The sequence below is a fragment of the Dipodomys ordii genome, unplaced genomic scaffold, assembly GCF_000151885.1.
Source record: "Dipodomys ordii isolate 6190 unplaced genomic scaffold, Dord_2.0 Scaffold1, whole genome shotgun sequence".
NCBI lineage: Eukaryota > Metazoa > Chordata > Mammalia > Rodentia > Heteromyidae > Dipodomys > Dipodomys ordii.
The window spans coordinates 45,290,626-45,313,878 of NW_012267217.1; the positions used below are offsets into that span (position 1 = coordinate 45,290,626).

Genomic DNA, 23,253 nt, shown 5'->3' on the forward strand with positions numbered 1-23,253 from the left:
GGCCCCGCCCCCGGAGAGGCGGGACTTCCTTCCCTCCCGGGCAGGATACTTCCGTCCGAATCCGGAAGAGTGTCCGGAGAAGGGGCGGGGCCCGAGCTGCGCGCCCAATCGGAGCTGTGGCTACGCCTCTGCCTGCCGCGGACGCGTGAGGTAACTCGGTCTAGGAAACCAACACCATGGCGTCGGGTTGCAAGATCGGCCCGTCCATTCTCAACAGCGACCTGGCCAATTTGGGGGCCGAGTGCCTCCGGATGCTAGACTCTGGGGCCGATTATCTGCACCTGGATGTAATGGACGGGTAACTCCTCCGGGCTCGGGGCGGGCTGGCCGCGCGGCGTCGGGACGGCGCGCCTTTAGTGAGCGCCTGTTGGATGCACAGCCGCCCCGGTACTTCGGGGCGCCTCTGGTTGTTGCTCGCGATCTTGAGAAGGGAACTGCAGTGGGGGCCGGAAAGGCTCCGGCTGGAGCTGACCTGCCTTAGCATCCGGAGCTCCTCCCCTCCCCCCCAACGTGTGGTGCGAGGACCCGGAAGCGACCTTCAACCTCTAGTGGGACATCCCCTGGCAGGTGCATGTAGAGAAGCTGAGGACCAAGGAGATAGGCATGACTTGCCCAAGCTCATATAGCTAGTTAGTGGCAGAGCTGGGGAGAACAGACTTTGCGTAACGAATAGAAGAGCTTGGAGGGAGAGAGCCCAGTGCTGCCCCTGGCCCGAGAGTATCTTGGACAAGCCACTCACCCTCATTGAGCTGCGGTTTCATTACTTGAAACATGGGAATGCAGATGCAGCCTCTTGCTTAGGCATCTTTGGAAGATGAAATGAGCGAGTGCAAGTAAAATTGACAGTGGCCTGGCTTAGAGTGAATTTTCTGTGATTTCTTTTTTTTGGGGGGTCGTTACTCCGATTCTGATTTTCCTATCTATTTTCTCTTCAGGCACCCTGCTCTTCAGGGAGGTCAGTTTTTTGTAAGTAATTTTTAAGCAGTTATAGCACATACTATTGTTTGGAATCAGGGTACAAGTTTCTTCAGTTGGAAACCCACCTAGAGAAACCAGTTAAGACTCTTGAAAGATTACAAAAGATTGTGACAGATTTACAAACTTAGGTTTGGCTTTGCCAAGTATCTCTGAACTGTTACTTGTGCCTGAAAACATAAAAGCCATTACTTTGGGTCGAGGTAGAAAATGTAAATTTATTTCGAATAGGCAAAAATCGCCCTCATTCATGTTTGCAAATTGGTGTAATTTACAAAAAAAAAACTTTTTTTGTCACTTCTTTAAGAATTTTGCCTTCCGTTTTGTTCTATTTGGTTAAACTTTTCTCTTTTTGCATTCCACTCTTAGGAATCTACCCAAAATTCTGACCCTCCGATACTAAGACTCATAGACTAAATGTATAAGAAAGATAGTAAATGCTATCTCTTAAAGCTTGATATTTAGTTTGTTTGCTATCATATATAATCCTACAGACCTACTTGAACGCTTTCTTGAAAATTCTACACTTTAAAAGATAATAGGAGTATATACCTTAGAGATGGCAGTACATTTTTTGACTGAGAAAACACTTAGTCTGAGAAAGAAACAAGCAGCTAGGTGCTGCTGGTGGCACACACCTATAATCCTAACTAGTCAGAAGATTGAGATCGGATTGAAGTTCAAAGCTGGCTCAGGCAGAAAAATCTGTGAGACTCTTAACTCCAATTAAACAGCAGAAAAGCTGGAAATAAAGGTGGGGCTCAGGTGGTAGAGTGGACAGCCTGGAGTGAAGAAGTCAAGTGAGCCTGCAAGGCCCTGATTTCCATCTCCAATACTGATACCAAAAACTTTTTAAAGAATGAGAGAGGCAATGAAGATACATGTGTGTTTTTGATACTGAAGCCATTTGTCTTGAAATGAGTCATGTATGGGTAAGTGAATGGGTAAGAAAAATAGTCGGTCTGTGTTTGCTGATCAAGAGTATTAATGACAACAGTGGTAGCAGGAGCTCTTGACTGTTACATTATGGTGTTTTTTTTTGTGAATTAATTTCTGTGTCTATGAAAGTGGAACTGTTACCATCAGCATTTTTGACAATGAGGAATCCAGTTCACAGTCATTCTCAGACACAAGAATGGTGGAGCCAGAGTTAGAAGGAATGTCACAGCTTGTATTTGCTCAATGACTAAATGGTGTTCTTATGTCCTGGGCTCATATATACAATGAGTTAAGACACTCTCTGTCCTTGAAGAGCAACTAAGATTTTTGCACACTTATTTTTCTGAATTTATTTTATGTTTCCCCTCCCATACTGTAATACTTTCTGGAAACCTTAGCAGGCTTATTTATGATTGGTTAAATGAATGAACGGTTAAGTCATAATAGGAATCTTGAAGCAAATGCTTTTGCTCCTTCCCTGCCTATGGCAGATCGTAAATGTATTAAGTGATAAAGTTTTTTTTTTTTCATTGATCTTCATTTGCTAGGAAACAGTGGTTTCTGCTTACACAGTTTTCATACTTTTTTTAACCTTCACACAGTGTTTGAAGTAAGAGCTATTTTTTTCATTTGCAATGAGGGAACCAGTTTAAGGGAGTTTATCCCCTTGCCCCATATCCTGCCAGGATAGACAGAACCTAGCTGAGCTGGTACCACTATTTCTAAACAATGTGCTGCAATGTTTCCTAGGTCAGGGGTAAGAGAGTGGGCTGTGGACTCCTTTTTCAAAGTTCTCTGGCCACAAAGTACCTGTCTCCTGATACTTCCCCTGTGTTTCTTTCGTTCCTGGTTCTTATTATGAATCTTCTAACATTACACTTTGGATGTGCTTTTTGTTTTCAAGTCTCTTCCTTCCCCATTTAGAAATACCCGGTTTTTCTCCTAGTTAAAATTGAATTTATCTAGCAAGTCAGGAACTAGTTTGGGGAACTGTGGATGGCAAGACTCTGGTATGGAATAATGGAATATGTGGATAAAAGACAAATTGACTTTCCAGAGGTGGGGCGGGGCCGGGATAACAGTCTGATAAACAAATACGTTATGAGAGCACAGTGAATGGAATGAGTTCCTAGGCATAGGAACCGAGCAGAAGCTCTTCCTAAATTAATTACCATATTTTAAATTTCAGAGTTTTAACATTGATACAGGATTTCTATTAAAAAGGATTTAGAGATTTTCCAGCACCAGCCCACACTATGGCAAGGCCATGGTAGCTGAAGCTGAATGGGGCAGGCACCTTTAGCCAGCTGGGTATTCATCACCCCTACCCCTCCAATCTGTCTGCCAATGCCCATTGGCAAGTGAGTTGGTGATTTGTGAGTCACAGAAAGAATGTTTTCTGGTTATAGTTGGTACATTTTATACCATCCTCTTTCCATTTTTGCCTTGTTTGTTCTACTTGTCCGAAGGAGATTTAATTTTTTATTTAATTTATTTAAATTTATTTAAGTATTACTTTATACAACCATATTTAAGTACAATTTAGGCTTTATGGTGGAACATCATAAAACAATTTTGTTCCTGAATTACAAGCAGTTATAGTTTAATTCCAGCAAGTTGAGAAAAAGAAATACTTCTTTATTGCACTTTATTTTGTTCATGCTATAACCCAAAAAACACCTCTAGGGAAACAATACAGAGTAAGATGATGAAATCTCTATTAGAGGGAAATAATTTAGCATTTTCCAGGTTGGCCTGATAGAACTACCTGAAACATTGGTTAAAATTTTAGAAGCTCAGTCCTATTTGGAGTCATTAGGCTTGAAGTAAAGGCTGTAAGTCCACTTACAGCAAATGTTCCTGTAATGACCGTTGTCTGGCAAATTCAGGACACCCTGACTTGATGCCTAGGTTTGTATCCTCTGTGTGTGTGTGTGTGTGTGTGTGTGTGATTAGCTACAATAAGTTTTGAGTTTTCTCTAAGAATATAAGTATATTGGTTCTTCTAGTCTCCTTAGTAAACCCAGTACATCAAATTGATCATCCATAGGACAAACTGTTCACATAATTTGGGGTCAGTAGCTATGTAAGTTGTGCCTGTTTTTCTCAATAAAATAAATATTAATTTTTTGATTCTCACAGTTCTTTAGAATGTTGTTATTCCTGTTCTATTACTTTATTGTCTTTAAGTACTTGTACAAAGGCATTTCAATTCAACATGTCATTTTAAATGTTTCTTTCATAATAAATGAAATATAAAGTTGACAACAAAATCACCTCCAAAGCCACAGTACAAATGAGAAGAACAGCATATGAGGTCAGAAGATGTGGCTCCGATGATAGGATGTCAAAGGCCCTGAGTTCAATCCTTAGCATTCCCAAGAAAAAATGTAACAGCACAATATATCAAAACCTATTGATTCTAGAATTGTAAAATATTCATTTGGTGGCACTGCCTGCTTACTTGACCCTTATTTCTAGTTTAAATAACACAAGTATCTTATCAATAATTCTGAGAGTAATTGCTCTTAAGTAGATGGTAGAATAACTTTCCAACTATTGGATATCTAGCCTCTAAAGACCAGCTAGCATGTTAATGAGAAGGTCCACATGGATCTACTTATCCATCCATCTCAGCTGTATCCTTAATTCTGAGCTCCTGTCATCTTCCCTGGACTATTGACATAATTGTAGTGGGGTAAATGAACATAGTAATTAAGCCCCACTTTGCCTGTGTTTACTTGCATGTCCAATACTCAGTGGTTGTGTGACATCCATCCTTTTACTCATGTGTAAAATACAGATATGGTACCAATGTTGTAAGATTGCTGTGAAATTTTAAAATTTTAAGGTATAGGAACTGCTTAGAACTTGGATCTGAACTATATATGGGTTTTAGTTTTTATGAACATTCAGCCTATCAACTTAAGTATTCTCTCTCACTAACCACCATATCAATAATCAGTTGGTATATCTTACCAGTTTTATTGTCTTACTATTCTTTCAGTTCCTGGCCACTTAGCATTAGCTCTTACCTTTCTTCATGTGATTATTGTTCAGTCTAACTTCCTGCTTTATTATTTGTATATTATTATTTATATCTTACTCCAAAGTCTTCATATTTACAATGGAAACAACTTTGTTTGGAATTTGATGCTCAATTTGATATAGTCTACTTAAAGAATTTTTCCTATCAGCCACACTGATCAATACCATTCCTTCTTCTTTGAACTAAACTTGCTTGTTTCTGCCTTCACTTCATTTTTTTAATCTTTGCTTCATTTCTTTTCCCACAAAGTCTGTTGTCTTAGTCTGGTGATCTTCCTTTTAACATTATGGAAGGTTAACTTAAAGAATATTTGCTTATTTGTATCTGTTTTATCTATAATCCTGTTTTATCTATAATCTCATATTGTCTTCTTGTTATTGTTTACCTTTTTTCAAAGCCCAGATTCAAACAACATAACATTGTAGTTTATTTCTTAGTTATTTCAACAGTTCCGGAAAACTCTCCTTCCATGCAGTAGCTCAGAGCTCTTTTCTTTTCCTGTTGACACTCATTCCTGAGAGGATTTACTGGCTGTAGGTAAAGTGAGAACAGGAAAGGAGTATAGGTTGAGCATCTCTCCTCCAAAATGCTTGGGAACAGAAGTGTTACAAACTTTGCATATTTTCAAATTTGGTTATTCTTACAGATAGAGAAGGAGATATTAGGGGGATAAAACCTATGTCTCAACGTAAGAGTTGTTCATGTTTCACGTATGCCTTACACCTCTCCCAAAGGTAGTTATGCAGTATTGTTAGTGCTCCTGCATTTTCACTGCAACCTGTCATGTGACAAGTAGAATGCATGGCTCATATTGGTGCTCAAATAATTTCCATTTTGGATGTTAGATTGGGAATATTCAGTCAACACACTTTACCTTCTGGACTCTGTATGACACATATCACTCAACAGGATCCATAATGAAAAGTAATGATGTGGGCTGCATTGAATGTAAAGGGGGCTGGGAAATTTCCTTGTGTGAGCTTCCCACTGACAAGTAGTATAGCAGTGAGGTTGGGAATTGTGGTGTCATTTGCCATCTCTATCATTTTGACAAATGAGATTGTGAACCCCTTTAGGCTAAGTGGGGCCGGTAGTAGTGTATTTCTTTATAAAACATAGTACCTGATGTACACAGTATGCCACTCACATATAAGAAGTTTTTGTTACATATTTAAGTGAACAAGTGCTACAACAGAAAGATTAACTGGGGTAGGTTCAAGATTAAATAGTTTGGCTCCAGTGCAGCAGACATAATATGAATCCTATCACCACAGACTACTAAATGGATGACTCAAGGATGTCAGTGATCTTACATTCTACAAGTAGTTATGGTTCATTACCTGGCATGTAATAAGCTTTCAGAAAGCAGTGGTTATTATTAAGCACATTCATTACTGGTTATCCTAAAAAATAATTCAGTTGTCACTTCACACCTGCAAATGAAATGGATTAGGAGTAGCCACAAATCCCTGGGAGAGGCAAGGATTGGGGATATCTGTGTTAATGTCCTAAATTTTACTAACTAGTGTGTGACTTGGGCAAGTCATAAATTTGGGGGTTTGCCATCTTTCCATTGATTGCCTATAATTCATAACTGTTGATGAATTACAGACTATTATGAAGATGTGATATTATGCATTTGTTCAGTACAAATTATAAAGCTGTTTTGTAAAGCTGAAATTTCCAATTATATTTGGTTTTAATTTTTCAAGTATTTATGATGTTAAGTGTTCAGTTGAATAAACATTGCGATCTCAGCTAGTCTCCTCTACCTTTATCAGAACTGACATTGAGAGAAATACAGAAACTAAGCTGAAAACATTTCAGAGTAAGATTTTGTTTGTCTTGTAGGCATTTTGTTCCCAACATCACCTTTGGTCACCCTGTGGTAGAAAGCCTCCGAAAGCAGCTAGGCCAGGACCCTTTCTTTGGTAAGTGGTTGTTATGCCATTTGAAGCTGGATATGTTGTTCAAATAAAGGAAACATGGATGGTTTACTTCTTAAACCAAGTTCGTCTTGCACCTTTGCTATTTTCCCTCCAAGATTGTTCCTTGTGCTGAGTCTTCAGTGGCCTGATTTTAGTAACTAGCCAATCTCTCCTACATCAGGACCTTGGCATTTGTGCTAATATCTTTGCCTAGAAAGCTGTTCTTCTGGCTAATGAGTAATTTTGGGGTCTGAGGTCATTTGACATTTCCTCTCAGAGAGTTTGAACACTTACTCTAAATTAGCCTTTATCCAGTGATTGATTGATTACCTTGATTTTCTTAGACTTTCCTTTAGTCTGAGGTTATTCAATTATATATTTACTGTGATATTCCTAAAGCTTTCACACTTGATTGTAGCACTCTGTCCTTATAAATTCTGTTTTGAAATCAGTTGCCTGGTAGTCTAGATGCCATTTATTTCTTGCAGGTTGGAGCTTTCTACAGATTATGCTGATATATGCTCGATTTGGAGGTCATAAAATATTTCTATTTTGGGTAATATTGGAGTGTGAACTAGGGCCTAACATTTGATAGGCAGGTGATCTACTACATGAACCATGCTTCCATACTTTTTTTGATATAGATATTATCTACATAGAGTCTAAACAATTATTTGTTTGCTTTGTTGTATTGCCCTGTTTTGAGGTACAAAAAGCACCTTGATCCTTGTGTTTTGGGATCCTTGATCCAAATACAGCGATGGCAGCTCTAATCACCACATGCTAGGTTGTTGAGATAGGCTCTCATTCTTTGCCTATGGTTACCCCGAATCACAATTCTCCTAGTCTCCACTTCTTGAATAGCTGAGATTAGAGGTGCATGCTACTGCATCTGGCTTAAATTAAGGTTTTTGAGATCACACAGTAACCTGGAACTTATGTCAGCTATAACAGATTTAGTCCATATGTTTTTTACAGCCATCATCTTAGGCTCAGCCAGCAATTCTTTACTTGCCAGATGTCTGGTACATGCGAAATTATAGCTTTTTATAAGTGCTGTTTTTATGTAACATAGAAATAAAAATTTTAACTTGTCACCATATTGTAGAAATATTCTCTATATTCTGTCCAGTATAGTATCTACAAACCATATGTAGCTATTTAAGTTAAAATTAAATATGCTTATGAGTTGAAGGTTTTTTAAATCACATTGACCACATGCAAGTTTTCAGCAACAGGTGGCTAGTGATTACTGTCTTGATCAGTGCAGCTATGGATCATGTCCATTATTGCAGGAAGTTATGCTGGATGGAGCTGCTAGAGTGTGCACATTTTGAACCCAAGAAAATGTGCATTATTTTGTCATTCCTGGGACAGAGCAAAGAACATTCCACCAACATATTCATCTTCTTGAAATTTCCATTGTCAGTGAACTATATAATCCTCTGGTTTTCTAAAACAAAATTTGGCTAATATTTGAAAAATGTATTTTCCAATATATTTTTCTTCTTTAATTGGTGTGTTCCTGATTCTGTAAACTTTTCTTGTGAATCACAGTTGTTGTCAATATTGTTGTGAGAGATGATGAAATAGATTGTCACTGTTTGTTCCCAGTGTGCAGTAGCCAGAGTCATTTTTTCTCTCTCCCTTTTACTTGGGTTCCTGGTATTACTTACCTATGTTGTCTGTCTCCTGCCAATATCTTCTTTCTAATTTTCCTCCTACCACCACAGTTGCCTCCTGGTTTTACTTTGTTTGCTAATCAACTTGCTAATTAATCCCTTTAGAATTTGGTCTAAAATAAAGATAAATGTTCCATAGACTTTTATGTTTGGGTTATTACAGACAGTTGTTCTTATATTAAGACACATTTTTTTGCATTTTAATTCTTTGCTCCAGGTTATTGGACAATTGCCTGGATTTACTTTAGGAACTAGATCGAGTAGTATGTGTAATTTCTAAAGTTGTCAACTGGTCAGTCTTAGTAATGAGTAGAAATAACATTAATAAGTAATAAATCTAACATCTAATAAAGGATTAAAAAAGTATCTTAGACTCTGGGTTCAGTCCCCCGTATTGAGGGGAAAAAATGGAAAGAAGGAAAAAAGTTTGTTCTTGTTATTATCTAAATCAGTGTTATTCAAGTGTACTATTAGGACCCATGGAAATTCCTAAGACCTATCTACGTCATCTTTTAAGACATTTTCATAATACTAAGACAGTGGTTGTAGTTTTTGTACTAATGGTACAAAAGCAGTAGTAAGTTAGTCACCTCAGAGCAGTCCAGTGACACCGAGGTATAATCATAGCCAGATTACAATGTGTTTGCAAATTATCTTTGGTGAAGCCATAGAGATTATTGTTTCTACTAAGTGCTGGTCTTTGTGCATGTGGTACTGTTTCTTAATATTTATGTGGTAGTAGGAAGTGCTTCTAAAGTACCATATATAGTTTGTGTTATGATCAGAAGTAGCCCTTTTGTTGTTGTTTTTAATAAACCATGGAGAAACAACTACTAGATAAACTGATTCGGAGACTTGGCTGTTTCATTGTCATTTTTTCTTTAAAACCAACAATGAAGTCACTTCAAGGAAAATCCCATCAGTTTGTTGCCACTAATAACAGAACTTAGAAAGGAAAATTAGAACATTAGATTGCATCTTACTGTCCTAAGTTTGACAGCCTCTTAGTATAGATACTCCTCACATTTTAATGGGGTTCTGTCCCAGTAAATGTATTACAGGTTGAAAATAATAGCTTAAGTTAAACCTAAATGTAATACTCCTTACCTTAAACGTGCTCAGAACACCTGCAGTAGCCCATAGATGGGAAGAGTCATCTTAATGTAATAACAAAGTGTTGATTATCTCATCTAATTTATTGAAAATCTTACCAAAGAAACACTACCAAATACCTGCAAAAGACCAAAATTCTAAGTACATTTCCTTTACTGTAAATTGAGCCATTGTAACTCAATGACCACCTCTCTGTACTGTTTCTTCTTATATATATACATACCTATATACATACCTGTGATAAAATTTAAGACACAGATACTAGCAACAAAAATATTAAAGTTATAATAGCATATTAAAATAAAAGTTCTGTGACTGTAGTCTTTTAAATTATCTTTATGGACCTTCCCATATAATGTGAGATGATATTTAAATGACATACTGCAGGATTCTCTTCAGCATATCTGAATTACTAGCATATCTACCCTTGTGCTTTGGAGCCATTGTTAAATAAAATTAAAGTTTACTTGAGCATAGCACTGTGATACTGTGGTAGTTTATCTGATCATCACAGATGGCCATTAAGTGGGGCAGGTACTAGATACATTATGGATACAGCAGAAGGGGCTGATTCACTAGGTAGGATGCTGGGGATAATCATGAATTGTTTATTTCTGGAATTTTTGGTTTAATTTCTAACCATAGTTGACTGCAGAAAACCTCAGAAATATGAGTGTGGGAAGGGAAATCATGGATGAGGGGTAACTACCATATAATCTTAGTTATGATTTAATAATTTATTTTATAATTTATAATTTGAAATGCCTTAGTTTGAATTGTAATGCATTATTTATAAATTTAACCCGTATCAATGAAAGTCTTTGATGAGGCTTCACAATTTGGAAAAGTCAGAAGGCTTGGTAATGAGATGTTTGAGAAGTGTTTCTTTTTTTCTCTTTCTTTTTCTTTTTTTTGTTGTTGGTTCTTGGGTGCTTGAACTCAGGGACTGGGAACTGTCCCTGAGCTTTTTCACTTCAAGCTAGTACTCTACTACTTTGAGCTACAGTCTGCTTCCTGTTTGAGAACTCTAGATCTTACCTTAATTTGTTGACATGTGACTTCCTGAAATTGTAGGGACTCTCTGGAGAGCAGCTAGTAGTTAACTCTGTATTAGTGTGGGTGAGGATAATAATAGGCTGTAAGTTGAGGAGTGAGTTAACTAGACCTTTTAACTGAGTGAACTGAATTCTCCTTGTTTTAATACAAAGAAAAATGAAACATCAAATGGAATGTAATCTTTTTAAAATAATATTTTGCTATTAACATACGCCTTAATGGAATTACTTTGACCAGTAGAGAAAGATTTGCTTTAGTCTTGACTTCAAACTCCTGCTAACTTTTCTTACAAAATTTTACTGAGTTTAATAATCTTGGTTAAGTTGTGGAGTGTTTAGCCAGGTCAGAAATATATTTCTTCTAATAAAACATACTGCTCACTCCCATCTGTCTGGTACAGGTTCTTGTCAGGGTTACTTCTTGGTCTAGCTTCTTAAGCTGTCTTTTCATGAAATGCTGTTATGTATGTATATTAACCAAGCATTAGGATTAATGTAAATATCAGACTTCTAATCGCTCTGCCTTTCTAACTCTGTCCCTCTTGGATTTTCTTCCACTTGGTTAACAGCACTTCGGTTCTTCTCCTTAAGACCAGACCTTTGGCCTCACCTTGATTCCTTTCCTCCTGCCTCTACCTCTAAGGCTTCAGCAGTTCCTATTGTCTGTAGATTCACATTTTTAATTATTGCTATCATCCTTCTCATCTAGCTTACTGTCATGGTAGCCACCTTGGTCAGGTCTTGTAACTTAATTCAAAATCCAGGATTGAGTTGGTGTTTCACACATTTCATTTGGAATAAAGGCTAGCTTTCTGTAAAACTCTGCTGTCTCCCTTCTGTGTGGTTCTCTGACCTTATCTGCCCCTGCCAGTATTAACTGCCCCAGCCACTCTGGCTTATCAACTGCTAATCTAGTTTATATCCTAACTTCTTACTATGTTTATTCTTTTTTTCTCACCTACTAAGAATAATCTTCAAGACAGTGGAGAAACAGCAGCTGAGTCTTTTCTTCTCTTTCCTTTCCTTGGGCCTAGAATGGCTAATGTACAGTAAGTGCTCAGTAAAGCTTGCTTGGAAGAATCACAAAGGCTACATGGGTTATTGGACTTCTTTTTAGAGTGATATTTCCTGGGCCTGGACTTAGCTTTCCTGATCTCTCATCATATGCAGCTGTGGGAATTTTTTGTGAAAATGTTTTGGTTTTTATTTTCCATGAATGACTCTAACCAAACTGTCTTGAGAATAAAGGAATTCTGAAGATAGGGTGTGGTTTGTCCACCTGTGCTTAGATCTATCCACTTAAACAGTTTTTGTCATGTCAGAAGAATTTATAATTGAAATGGCAACACTAAAAGCTAGTGAGCCAGCTTTTGTGAGCCAGATGTTGTCTTGCCAATAATATTAGGAGCTGTGTATTTTCTTTCTAGACATGCACATGATGGTGTCCAGGCCGGAGCAGTGGGTAAAGCCAATGGCCATAGCAGGAGCCAATCAATATACCTTTCACCTCGAAGCTACTGAGAACCCAGGGGCTTTGATTAAAGACATCCGGGAGAATGGGATGAAGGTAGGAAAACAGTAATATATATGATTCCCTTTCAGAGTTTGGAACATTTGTTGGCAAACAAGAAATGATAGGGAAAGAAAACCTGACATAAACATCCTTCTTCAGCTGTGAAGCCAGAGTTTACATATAAGTCAGTATTTCTACTGGGCCTGAGAGGCCACAGCAATATAGTAGGAAATAATTGTTAATGTGCTATATAGCATGCTTGTGTCTTACAGGTTGGCCTTGCCATCAAACCAGGAACTACAGTTGAGTACTTGGCACCATGGGCTAATCAAATAGATATGGCCTTGGTTATGACAGTGGAACCTGGGTTTGGAGGGCAGAAATTCATGGAAGATATGATGCCAAAGGTAAAAGAAGTATTTCTCTGTGGGATTTTACTAATTAAGCATAGATTGAAAGGCTGTCAGTTAAGATGTGTCCTACTATAGAAGTGAAGATTTGGGGATGCCTACTCATCTTTGTAATAAAGCATGATAGGCAATGTAACAGGTTTTGGTTTTAAAATCAGAATTGATACTACGTCTCTATTGTGAAATTTACCAGAACTGAAAAGAACTATTAGTTCTCTTGGGAGTTTTCATTGAATATTGAGCTGTTTTATTTATCTTGTTTCCATGAAGTAAAATCTTTGAAAAGAACTGTTAATTAATGTTAATTGATATTCTGCCAAACAGAATAAAACTCTTTCAGTACATTAAAAAGCATGGTAGAGGCTGAGCATGGTTGCACACATCTGTAAATCTCAATCATGCAAGAGTACCTGGCTCATGGTTCCAGGCTAACTTGAGCAACTAACCCTCATCATCTCAACAAAAAACAGACCATAGTGGCATGTAGCTGTGGTATAGATAAGTCTACCTCTATGGGCTGAACCTTGGCAAAAACCCAGATTCTGTCTGAAAAACAAAAGCAAAAAAAATCAAAAAGCTAAAAGTGTGGCTTGCAGGGCAGAGCCACCTGCCTAGCAAGTGTGAGGCTTTGAGTCCCAAAACCTTTGTGTGGACATTTTTTAAAAAGAAATAATCTCCAATAATGTTTTTTAGAGATACAGTTCCTTTATGAGCGATATTCAGTTTTGTTTGGTTGTTTCCCCACGTGTCTTCTCGAAGCGTCACTGTCTTTTCATGTTGTACGTAGGTCCACTGGTTGAGGACCCAGTTCCCATCTTTGGATATAGAAGTCGATGGTGGAGTGGGTCCTGACACAGTCCATAAATGTGCAGAGGTGAGTGCTTCTCAACAGCCCAACCTGAAGACACTGGGTTGTGGGCCAAAGAGATTGTGATACGAGGAAAGGAGTCCACCACTCAGAGACAGCCTCATGTAAAAAGATAAATTTACTGGGGAAGTGAATAGCTAACTTGCCAGGGATGCAGCAAGTATAGACTCGGGAGCTGAAACTGACCCCGAACTGCCCACAAGCTAGGGTTTTTAAAAGGCAAAATCCATGCAGTCAAGCCTGACGACACACAGGTGGCCAATAGAGTTACAGTCTGCCTTATAGTAGCTGTTTAAACTAACCTATCATTTTGGCTTGAATTGGCACACAGATTTGGCGGGCAAAAGGCGGGGCTTTTCCTATAAGTTTGCAAATCCCGGAAACAAACAGGGCTGCAGAGCAACTCAGCTATTACAATTGCTCATATTATTTCCTCAGCTGACTGACTTTCATCTGAAAATATTTTTGTTTTACTGTAGGGGTAGGAAAATAAAGAGCTGTGAGTAAATTTCTAAAGGAACAAAAGTTGTTAAATAATGAATCCTGGTATCTCAGTTAATACTGAAGAAAATTATAAATATGTGTTGTCACTGTTTTGTTGGTGTAGGAATTTGAACTCAGTCCTCTCATTTGCTAGGCAGGCGCTTTTTTGCTGAGCCATGTGCTAAAACCTTTTTGTTTTAGTTAGGCTTAAGATAGGTAAGAATTTTAGCTCAGAGCTGGCCTCAGGTTGCAATTCTCCTACCCACATCTCACAAGTAGCTGGATCATAGGTATGTATCACCACACCAGCTTATTTGTTTTTTTGGGGGGGTGTCTGGTCGTGGTGCCTGAACTCAGGGCCTGGGCACTGTCCCTCAGTTCTTCAGCTCAAGGCTAGCGCTCTACCACTTGAGCCACAGCACTACTTCCGGCTTTTTTTCTTTTTGCTTATGTCATGCTGAGGAATCGAACCCAGCACCTCAGGCATGCAAGGCAAGTGCTCTACTACTGAGCCACCTTCCCAGCCACACCAGCTTATTTGTTGAGATGGGCCTCATTAAAATTTTGTCTTTGCTGGTTTCAAACTCGGCTCCTACCAATCTCTGCCTCTTGAGTAGCTGGAATTACAGGCATGCATAACCACACCCAACAGAAGAAAGTTCTTTATACAAAAAAAAAATATGTTTAATGCCTGCCCTTTGGAAAATTAAGTTCCCAGGACTTGAATGAGATTGCCTTATGAAAAGAGGGAGAAGAAATTCTGTAATGGCCATACTTTTCTGCATTTCTACATTTTGGCATTCACTCAGGAGGTAGGGACAAGGATGGTCAAAAGTATGAGGTCTGCAGGCTGCTGGTGGTAATCCTAGCTATGCAGGAGGCTGAGACCTGAGGATCAAAGTTCAAAGCCAGCCTAGGCAGAAAGTCCTTAAGACTCTTACCTCCAGCCACCAGAAAACAAAGTCAAGCTTTGGCTCAAAGTGGTAGAGCACTAGTCTTGAGCACAAAAGCTCAGAGACAGTGTTGAGGCCCTGAGTTCAATCCCCACAACCAACAAAAAAGTATGCGGCCAATCTTCACTCCATAGCCAGACCCTGTTTCAATAACCTCAAAACAAAAAAGCTTGTCAGTGATAAATACTTACGGGAAAGGAGTGGCCTTGTTATCCTGGAACCATTTTTGGGATTGCTTTAATTGAAATATTCTTTGTCACTTGGCGTTTCTGCTCAGATGAAGAGATAAGAGGTAACTGTCAAGTTTATTTTTAAGATTTCTATGAGGAATGACCATTTATTGAGTGACTGGTTCTCGTCAAAAAAATGTTCCTGTGCTATAGTTTTCCTCCTCCTAGCAGTGAGTCACAATAGAAAGTAGTTTTCTCCTCAAGTCAAATCCTGGGACACTCAGAGTTAATTTTTGGAGGTTATATTATTTGAGTTTGTTAATTTATTTTCATTTATTTGCTTCTGTCTTTAAAATAGCATCTTGACAAACTTCAAAACTATTCTGGAATGTTAAGAAAACTTAGACATTCCATTCTTTCTGACACAAAATCAGGAATACTTTAATGTTCCTAACATTCTGGGTAACTTCACATTTTCATAATAATTGTCCTTTAAATCTAAAATAATTCAGATAGTAAGCAATTGTTTCTTTAGTATCTCTGAGGACATTGGTGGGTGTGTGTATGGGTGTGTGTGTGTGTCTGTCTGTCTGAATATATATTTAAATCTTAGAATGCTAACCACAATTTTTAGTTTTATGTCTCCTGCAACTACCTGGCTCATCTTTAAGTAGCTTTTGGACAGAGTTCTAGAAGAGGCAACAGTAAACCTATATAGTCCAGTAATACTGTTGGGGCTTTTCTTCTTTAAGGCATAACTTGAGTGTTTACTTCTTCCAGGCAGGTGCTAACATGATTGTGTCTGGCAGTGCCATTATGAGGAGTGAAGACCCCAGATCTGTGATCAACTTGTTAAGAAATGTCTGTTCAGAAGCTGCTCAGAAACGTTCTCTTGATCGATGAAACCACAAGGAACCCAATGTTTGCCCATGGAATCCTTTGACTGCAAAGCAGGAGTATTGACTACCAAATCACATTGCATTTGAGTGCTGCTTTTCTAACAGTTCTTCATTCCAGTGACTCAGATCTATTGTGCAGAACATTAAGAGGTTAGAAATTGGTTAAAAATTGGTCTGTATAGATACATTCTTAGGGATGAAATTTTAAAATTAATATAATAATCCTGTTTTTCTTGGAAGAATTGATTTTTGTAAAGAGTGAAAATATGGCCAAATTGGGATTACGAGTAGAAATGTGTCTTAATGCTTAAGGAAGGCATAGTATCTACTACAAAAGATTTCTGTAATTTTAGAAAGTGTTCATTCTGTCATTTCTGGACTATTTTCCAAAAGCAAAGGAAGTCCTTGTCTAAATCCTTTTTCTTTTTTATTCTTTTTAGTTTAATCTCTGTTATGATTTGTGTATATGCTTGCTAAGGAGAACTAAAATACATCTTTGGATGGGAGGACATGCATAGGCTTGCAACTGAGATGTTTGTTTTTCCACTTCTAGTCTTACAATTGATTCATTAAAAACTGCGAAACCAATGTAAGAAGCCCTAAGGTTCTAAAGTGCATGCACAAATGTTACCAAAGTGAGGAGTCTTAGTTAGAGCAGGTAGTATAGTGATTCCTCCCTCCCCCTGATTTTCTCTTACCACGTTCTTAAAGATGGGAAATAGAAAGGAAAGAAAGCCTCTGTATGGAATTTATATTGACTCTGTCCATATGTAGCTGTTTGGTCATACCAAATCACCCACCATTTTTATACTTAAACATTTTTATGTTACTAGAACTTCAGTAATATACAGACTTGTGCTGAGGATTCCCACATAAGTTGCCACATATGTGGGAAGTTTCCAATACTGTTCCCAGAATTGAGAGTACAAAGTGGCTGTCATTATGTAATTTTATGTTTTATGTGCTATAAAGCACCTTAGTAAACCTCTAAATTATTCCTAAAAGTAGTAAGACATATTTTTATTGCATTTAAAATACAAAGAAAGTTAAGCTAAAGTTTCATACAGTAAGGTATTCAATTTCAGGTATCTATTTGAAAAACAAAACAAAACACACAAAAAAACCCTGAACAGGTAGCTTAGAAAGCAAGAAACTTCTTTTACTTAATATTGTCTTATTTTCAGTCTAACATTACCCTTAGTGGAAGCAGATGGCCAAGAGTATTCTGCAACTTGGATCTTGACCCCCAGAGATACATATTTTATTCCAAGAAAGACCAGGTAGGCGAAGAATGTCAAGAGACAGTTAATTCATGAATTATTTACTACTGTTCCCAGTTATGCAAAGACTATTACGTATTAGCTATTTCAATTTTCTGAATACTCTTGCCGTATAATAAATATTGCAATAAATGTTGGGATTGATATCATTAAATTTCTTGTATCAATTTCAGGGTCAATATCACTACATTTCATCAAACTACTATGAATTTTGAGAACTGAGGTTAAAAAATAATAATGCTAAAAGTTATAATGAAATAGAACTTAGATTTCTTCTTATTCTACAAGGTAAAAATTTTTCCTTAATATCTGTTTTTGCTTGTATTAAGAAAGGGTTTGTGCATGAATTGGTAGTATCTAATCAAATCACACAACACGAGGCATATAGAAATAACTTTAATTAAAAAACATACATAGAAGATTATAATATCAGACATGACAAAGATTTGAATTTATTTGCCAGGAAAACTTGAGTTTGTCTGGCTTTTCTTTTCTTTTTCTTTAAAAATAAATGTACAGTAAAACTACAAGCAAAAGTTTGTAACTGTTGAATCTGAGTGTTTTCCCCTTTGCAGGGACCAATATAATTTCCAATCCTGAACAAATATTTGGATGTCAGACTCCACAGACTCTAGGCCAAATAGCTAGAGTTTTCAGTAATGGGTACTATAACTTAAATTACTTTTTACATGACAAAAAGTGATTTATACAAATTGTCCTTAACTTTCACAGAGAAGAAAAAATAATATAATAGCTTTAAAAGAAATTTTCCACCATGCACACTCCTTAGTATCTAATATTGAAGTCTTGACCTTTGAAAATGTTCAATTCTCAAATCTAGGATGTAAGAATAGATGTTTATATGAGTAGAGTAAGCTACCACAAAGAAAGATCAAATTAGCTAGAAATATAGTAAGGTTTCCATACTAGCTAGATATTAGCTAGAAATATAACCATTTACAAAATTTTATAACACTAAAACGTTTCTGTTCGTTGCACAGTTTAAATTGGTGTTTTTTTCTTCACTAAGTACGTAAAATTCAAATTGAATTTCCAAAGATGACATAGCTAAAATGCATCCACAGTAACTCTTAATTTGATTGTCTTGAGTTCTGGGAGGAGTAAAATAGAAAGTAACCTGTGGTTAGTCCAAGCGATACCAGTGATTTCAAATAAATGAGTATCATGTTACCTTATGTAAGAATTTCCATAAATAACTTCTATGGTTAAGCAACAAAAACAAGAACAAATACCCTCCCTCTCTTCATAGCCAAGACTTATATATTTACAGTGGAAACCTGTGCTTTATAGTTATTGCAGCATATATTGCATAGAATAGTTCATACATGCATTTTAAGTGGAATGGGATGTTTCTAATGTAATTTTAAAACTATGTGTGCATGTGTGTATATGTGTGTATATGTGTACATATTCTATACACACATATTTGTATATTTAATACATTTCTGAGGCAATTTTGGTGAATTACCATGTGAACAGAAGAAAAGATAGCTGTCATTTGATGCACAGCAAGTGTGTCAGGTGGTGGGAAGGCATCGTCTTAAAACTTAATAATGTGACTTGGCACCAAATTGCAGCACTTGACACCTTATATAAGAAATACAAATGGCTAGCACTTGTCTAGAGCTGAAAAGCTAGCTACTTCTGTGGTTCAAGAAGGAAGAAAAGACTTTTCTTGCCTCTTATAAACAGCATGAAAAAAGAGTACATGCAGTACATTTTGTAATCTGGAACTGTGACCAGAGGGAGTGGAAGATCCACAACAGGGCTATTTTTCCTCCTCGCTTCCATTCAACTACAGTTTTCCCAGTGTGTTCCCTGTCACCTGTTTTTTTTAACATTAGTGAGTCCCAGACTGTAAGTTTTATACTCTTCTATTCCATCTAACTGCTTTTTTGTATGGAGGCCATTCTCTGGTGCAGTGGTACCGAAGACTTCACCATGAAAAGCTGTGCTGGCCCTCTGAGTCTCATCCTTGCTTTCATCCTGGCAAAGCAAGGCTGCTGTGTCCTCATCTTTCAGTGGAAAAGCCCGTCGTTCCCACCACAGAGACTGAAGGGGGAAACAATTTCAGTTAAGTTTCAACTAATTTGTTCATTCACTTATCAAATAACCTGCCCATGTAAATTTTGTCATTATTTAATTTTGTTCTTTTAGTATATAGATTTTCATCTGTACCTAAGTATCTCAATTGAAATTGGGATTCTGAGGATTATTTCTTTGTTTCTGAAAAGAAGAGGAAATGTCACAGGACACTGGCCTTCATTTTGGCCTCAGAGCACTTTAGGCAAATCTTTTAAGTGTTAGTTTGATGCACTTATTCAGTACCTTCATTTCTGGGTTGTAGGTATGACTAGCAGTAGAATACCTGACTAGCAAGTGCAGGGCCCAGAGTTCAAACCTGTAGTACCACAATTTAAAAAAAGAGAAAGAAAGCATAGGAGAGAAATCTTCATTTCTATATCACCATTATTGAATTTTTCTTCTCTGATTTTTTTTTCAACTTGACTATTAATTTCTATAGTCTCCTTTCTAGATCTGGAACTTCTTTTACAACCTATATATGAATAAAGGTACCGGAACTTTATGGATGCAGTATTTAGAAGATACTCTCTTAAAGTAGACAATGGATCTATAGAGAGACAAGTAAAAACCTTTAAAAGGAGAAAAGTAGCCCTAACATTTACTATGTATCAGGTGCTATTGTCCATGAATTAGATTTGTTTCGTAATGAAACTTTGATAGTGGTAAGTAGGTACAAGTTGATAGTGACATGTTATGCCAGTAAACAAAACAAAACCCCACAATTAAAAAAAAAAACATGATTACTGTTAGTAATGAAACTGGAATGCTGCATTACAGATCTGAATCTTACCCAGTATTGTTAGAAAGTGTTTCACTGAATGTGAGGCTGATACATAATGAAACATTGCAGAAAGCAATTTACAAAAGGTTAACAAAAGAAAAAAAGGCAAAGAAAAGGAAGTGTACAGTAAATATTATACTTACCTTAAATTCCTGATTTTGCTTTAAAGAAGGTGAGTCTTGTACACACAGATCGAGGTTCTCTGAGAGAGGTTGCGGAGGGCTTTCAGCAGCACATTGCTGACCACTACTGAGGTCATGAAGGTATTCTTTCAAAAGCAGGTCTGGCCCTTCAACATTTTTACTGAATGCTCTAGAAGAAAGTAATTGTTACCATCTCCATCTTACCATTTTATTAGCCTAAGGTTATCACTAAATGCAGTTAATAGCTTTAAGATCCTCTTCCTGGTATTATTTTCATAGCAAATGTTTATATATAGTACTTCATTAAAGATCCTGTCAGTTTTAACAGAGGTTTTTACTTTGTTACTTGATTTATTTTACTTGGAGAACAAGAAAGGGCAATTTGTTGATTTCTACTGTTTTAGAGTATTCTGTGATTATTGTAATGTTATCCATGAATGCCTCAATTCAAGTTTTCCTTTATTTCTGGAAAGTTTTCTTTCTGGAATGTAGAGAAAGATGAGAATTCCAGAATCTTATTTGTGTTAGGAGAACTCAGATCAAGGATCTACAGCAAATCTTGATGGTCAGATCTAACTAGACAAGATGTTTAACACTGCTTAAATGAGATGGCCTCTTAACTGAAGTGACTGCCAGACTTCAGATGATGTTGCTTTTTGAAGTTTGGCCATAATAAAAATGAAATACTAGTATAATATAACCACATGCTTTCAAATGTAGAATTATTAGTTATATCGTCTTTTTTCCTCCTCCAAGAGCTATTTGTGTTTTTGTTTTGAGACAAATTTTCACCTTTGTAACTCAGGCTGACTTTTAACTGCCAGTTCTCTTTCCTCTGCCTCTCCAGTTGTGGATTACACACATGTACCAATGTACCTGGTTCTACCGTGTTTTAAAGATTAAGCCAGGCATTGGTGGCTTACACCTGTAAACCTAGCTACTCTAGAGGCTAAGATCTATGGATCAGCCTAGATAGGAAAAGCTGTGAGACTCTTATCTCCAATTAACACCTTAAAGCCAGAAGTGGTGGCATGGCTCAAAGTGGTAGAGCACTAGCCTTCAGCAAAAAACGCTCTGGAACAGGGCCCAGCCCCTGAGTTCAAACCCTATGACCAATGCTCTCCCCCACCCCCAAAAAAGTACCGTAGATGATTTGACTTAGACAAGTTCTTTGGGGAATTTTATTTAAATATTTTTGAAGTAGCTATGTGAAAATAGATTACCTATATTCTATTCTCCAGTGTTCTGTCCACTGTTAAAATAGATTGCAATGGCTTGCTTTTAGTGGTATGTGTATGTTTGAGATAGGGTCTAACTAGCTCAAGCTGGCTCCTCCTGCTTAAGCTTTCCAAGCTAAGATCATAGATATACATGTACCACCACATTTGGCTAAGGTGACATTTTATAGAGAGAGAAAATTTTCATTCTGTTTGCTAGTTGTCTATTCCTGAGCCTGGTAGCATACTTGAGAAATAGAATAGAATGAAATACAGGAAATTATTTCATTATTGTGTAATCAGCCAAATGTATTTTGGCTTTAAAAGCTCAGTGTATGTATAACATGTAACTGGGGGCGAGGAGGGGAAGGCACTATACATATTAGTACATAATAGTTGATGTCACAGCCTTGTATTTTTTCTTCTATTGGTTTTCCCCAAAATTCACGCAGAATTTCTGTTCATTCCATGTGGATTCTGCAGCTGTAGGATTTCAAGTACTTGCCTGCTATTTCTTCTATGCCACTTGCTTTGCTCCCACAGTGACCACCTGGCTTGCTCTCTCTCTTCATATTTTTTGTGTCTTAGAGAGAAGACTTCATCAGAAAGATCTTCTGTCTGGAATTAGTAAAAGCAAAGAAAAAAACCTTTTGCTTCTGTGAGAAGTCTTGACATAAGTTTCAGACAGTTCCTCACCTAAAGAACTAGAGTAAGCAAACACTAAAATAAATGCAAACTTTATCAGATACCCTCAAGTTTCTGAAAGGTATCAGTCCAATTTTTTTGACTTTTATTGTCAGCTTATGTTCAAAAGCTAGATCACAAACAAGTTCATAGTGCTTTCCATTTTGCCACACTGTACACAAAATAGTCTTAATGCTTTAGTCGTCCCACAGTTTTTATTTGATTGTCCATTGTGGCAAACATATTATTGTTAAGAGCATGTTAATATCAACAGAAAGTAAAAATCGAGATAAATCAGAATTTAGTTTCTTAATGTGGAATTCTAACCCAAATGACTGGGTTATGGTGTTTGGGTATTTGGGTTTATCTAATTCTAGAGACAGTAATATTGCTATTTTGATTTTCCTCACGGATTTTCTAACACATATTTTTCCTGTTACATTTTACTGTTGTTGTTGTTGGTGGTGGTGGTGGTGGTCGTGGGCCTGGGTGCTTGTCCCTGAGCTCTTCAGCTCAAGGTGAGCATACCACTTGAGCCACAGTGCCACTTCAGTTTTCTGAGTGTTTTATTATTGGTGATAAGAGTCTCATGGACTTTCCTGCCTGGGCTGGCTTTGAACTGTGATCCTCAGTCCTGAGTAGCTAGAATTATAGGCATGAGCTACCGGAGCTTAAAACAAACAATAAAATACATTGTTTTTGAATATCTAAAAAAAAAAAAAAAGAACCTATTAGAAGATGGAAGGGCATTAAAAAAGTAATGGTAGTTGGAAACCATGACTGCTGACACAGACTGTTGAATATTTTCTGTCATATTGCTTCTAGTGACCATCACTTTGGAATTAGTTCAGTTGTATAATATTGTTTCTTGAAACTCTTATCTTAATAACTTTTGCATGTACAGGTCTCCCATCCCTTATGTACAATTCTAAAATACAAGACCCCTGAAATAATAATGTTTTGGTTTTTTTGTTTTTGTTTTTGTCAGTCATGGAGCTTGAACTC

At 37.2% G+C, this 23,253-nt stretch overlaps 2 protein-coding genes across 10 annotated transcripts in view; one reads left to right on the forward strand and one right to left on the reverse strand.

Moving 5' to 3' along the window:
• The first annotated feature begins 127 nt into the window (after nt 1-127).
• Nucleotides 128-17,471, forward strand: Rpe (ribulose-5-phosphate-3-epimerase). Of its 7 annotated transcripts, XM_013009191.1 has the most exons (8): nt 238-287; nt 936-966; nt 1,345-1,396; nt 6,815-6,894; nt 12,169-12,308; nt 12,527-12,661; nt 13,452-13,538; nt 15,919-17,471. In XM_013009191.1, the coding sequence occupies exons 5-8, from the start codon at nt 12,171-12,173 to the stop codon at nt 16,039-16,041; spliced, it is 483 nt and encodes a 160-aa protein (XP_012864645.1). In that variant the 5' UTR covers nt 238-287; nt 936-966; nt 1,345-1,396; nt 6,815-6,894; nt 12,169-12,170; the 3' UTR covers nt 16,042-17,471. The 7 variants fall into 7 exon arrangements, with proteins under 7 accessions (XP_012864621.1, XP_012864628.1, XP_012864611.1 ...); XM_013009174.1 differs by lacking the exon at nt 1,345-1,396 and having other exon boundaries at nt 129-287; nt 936-955; nt 15,923-16,020; XM_013009157.1 differs by lacking the exon at nt 1,345-1,396 and having other exon boundaries at nt 132-287; nt 936-955.
• Nucleotides 17,207-23,253, reverse strand: part of Kansl1l (KAT8 regulatory NSL complex subunit 1-like) — a 104,864-nt gene continuing 98,817 nt past the window's right edge. For all 3 annotated transcript variants that reach the window (XM_013009123.1, XM_013009142.1, XM_013009133.1), the window contains 3 exons: nt 22,070-22,182; nt 20,348-20,516; nt 17,207-19,390 (listed from right to left, as the gene is read on the reverse strand). In XM_013009123.1, coding sequence (XP_012864577.1) covers nt 19,160-19,390; nt 20,348-20,516; nt 22,070-22,182 — 513 coding nt within the window. In that variant the 3' untranslated portion in view covers nt 17,207-19,159. The remainder of the gene's footprint in view (nt 19,391-20,347; nt 20,517-22,069; nt 22,183-23,253) is intronic.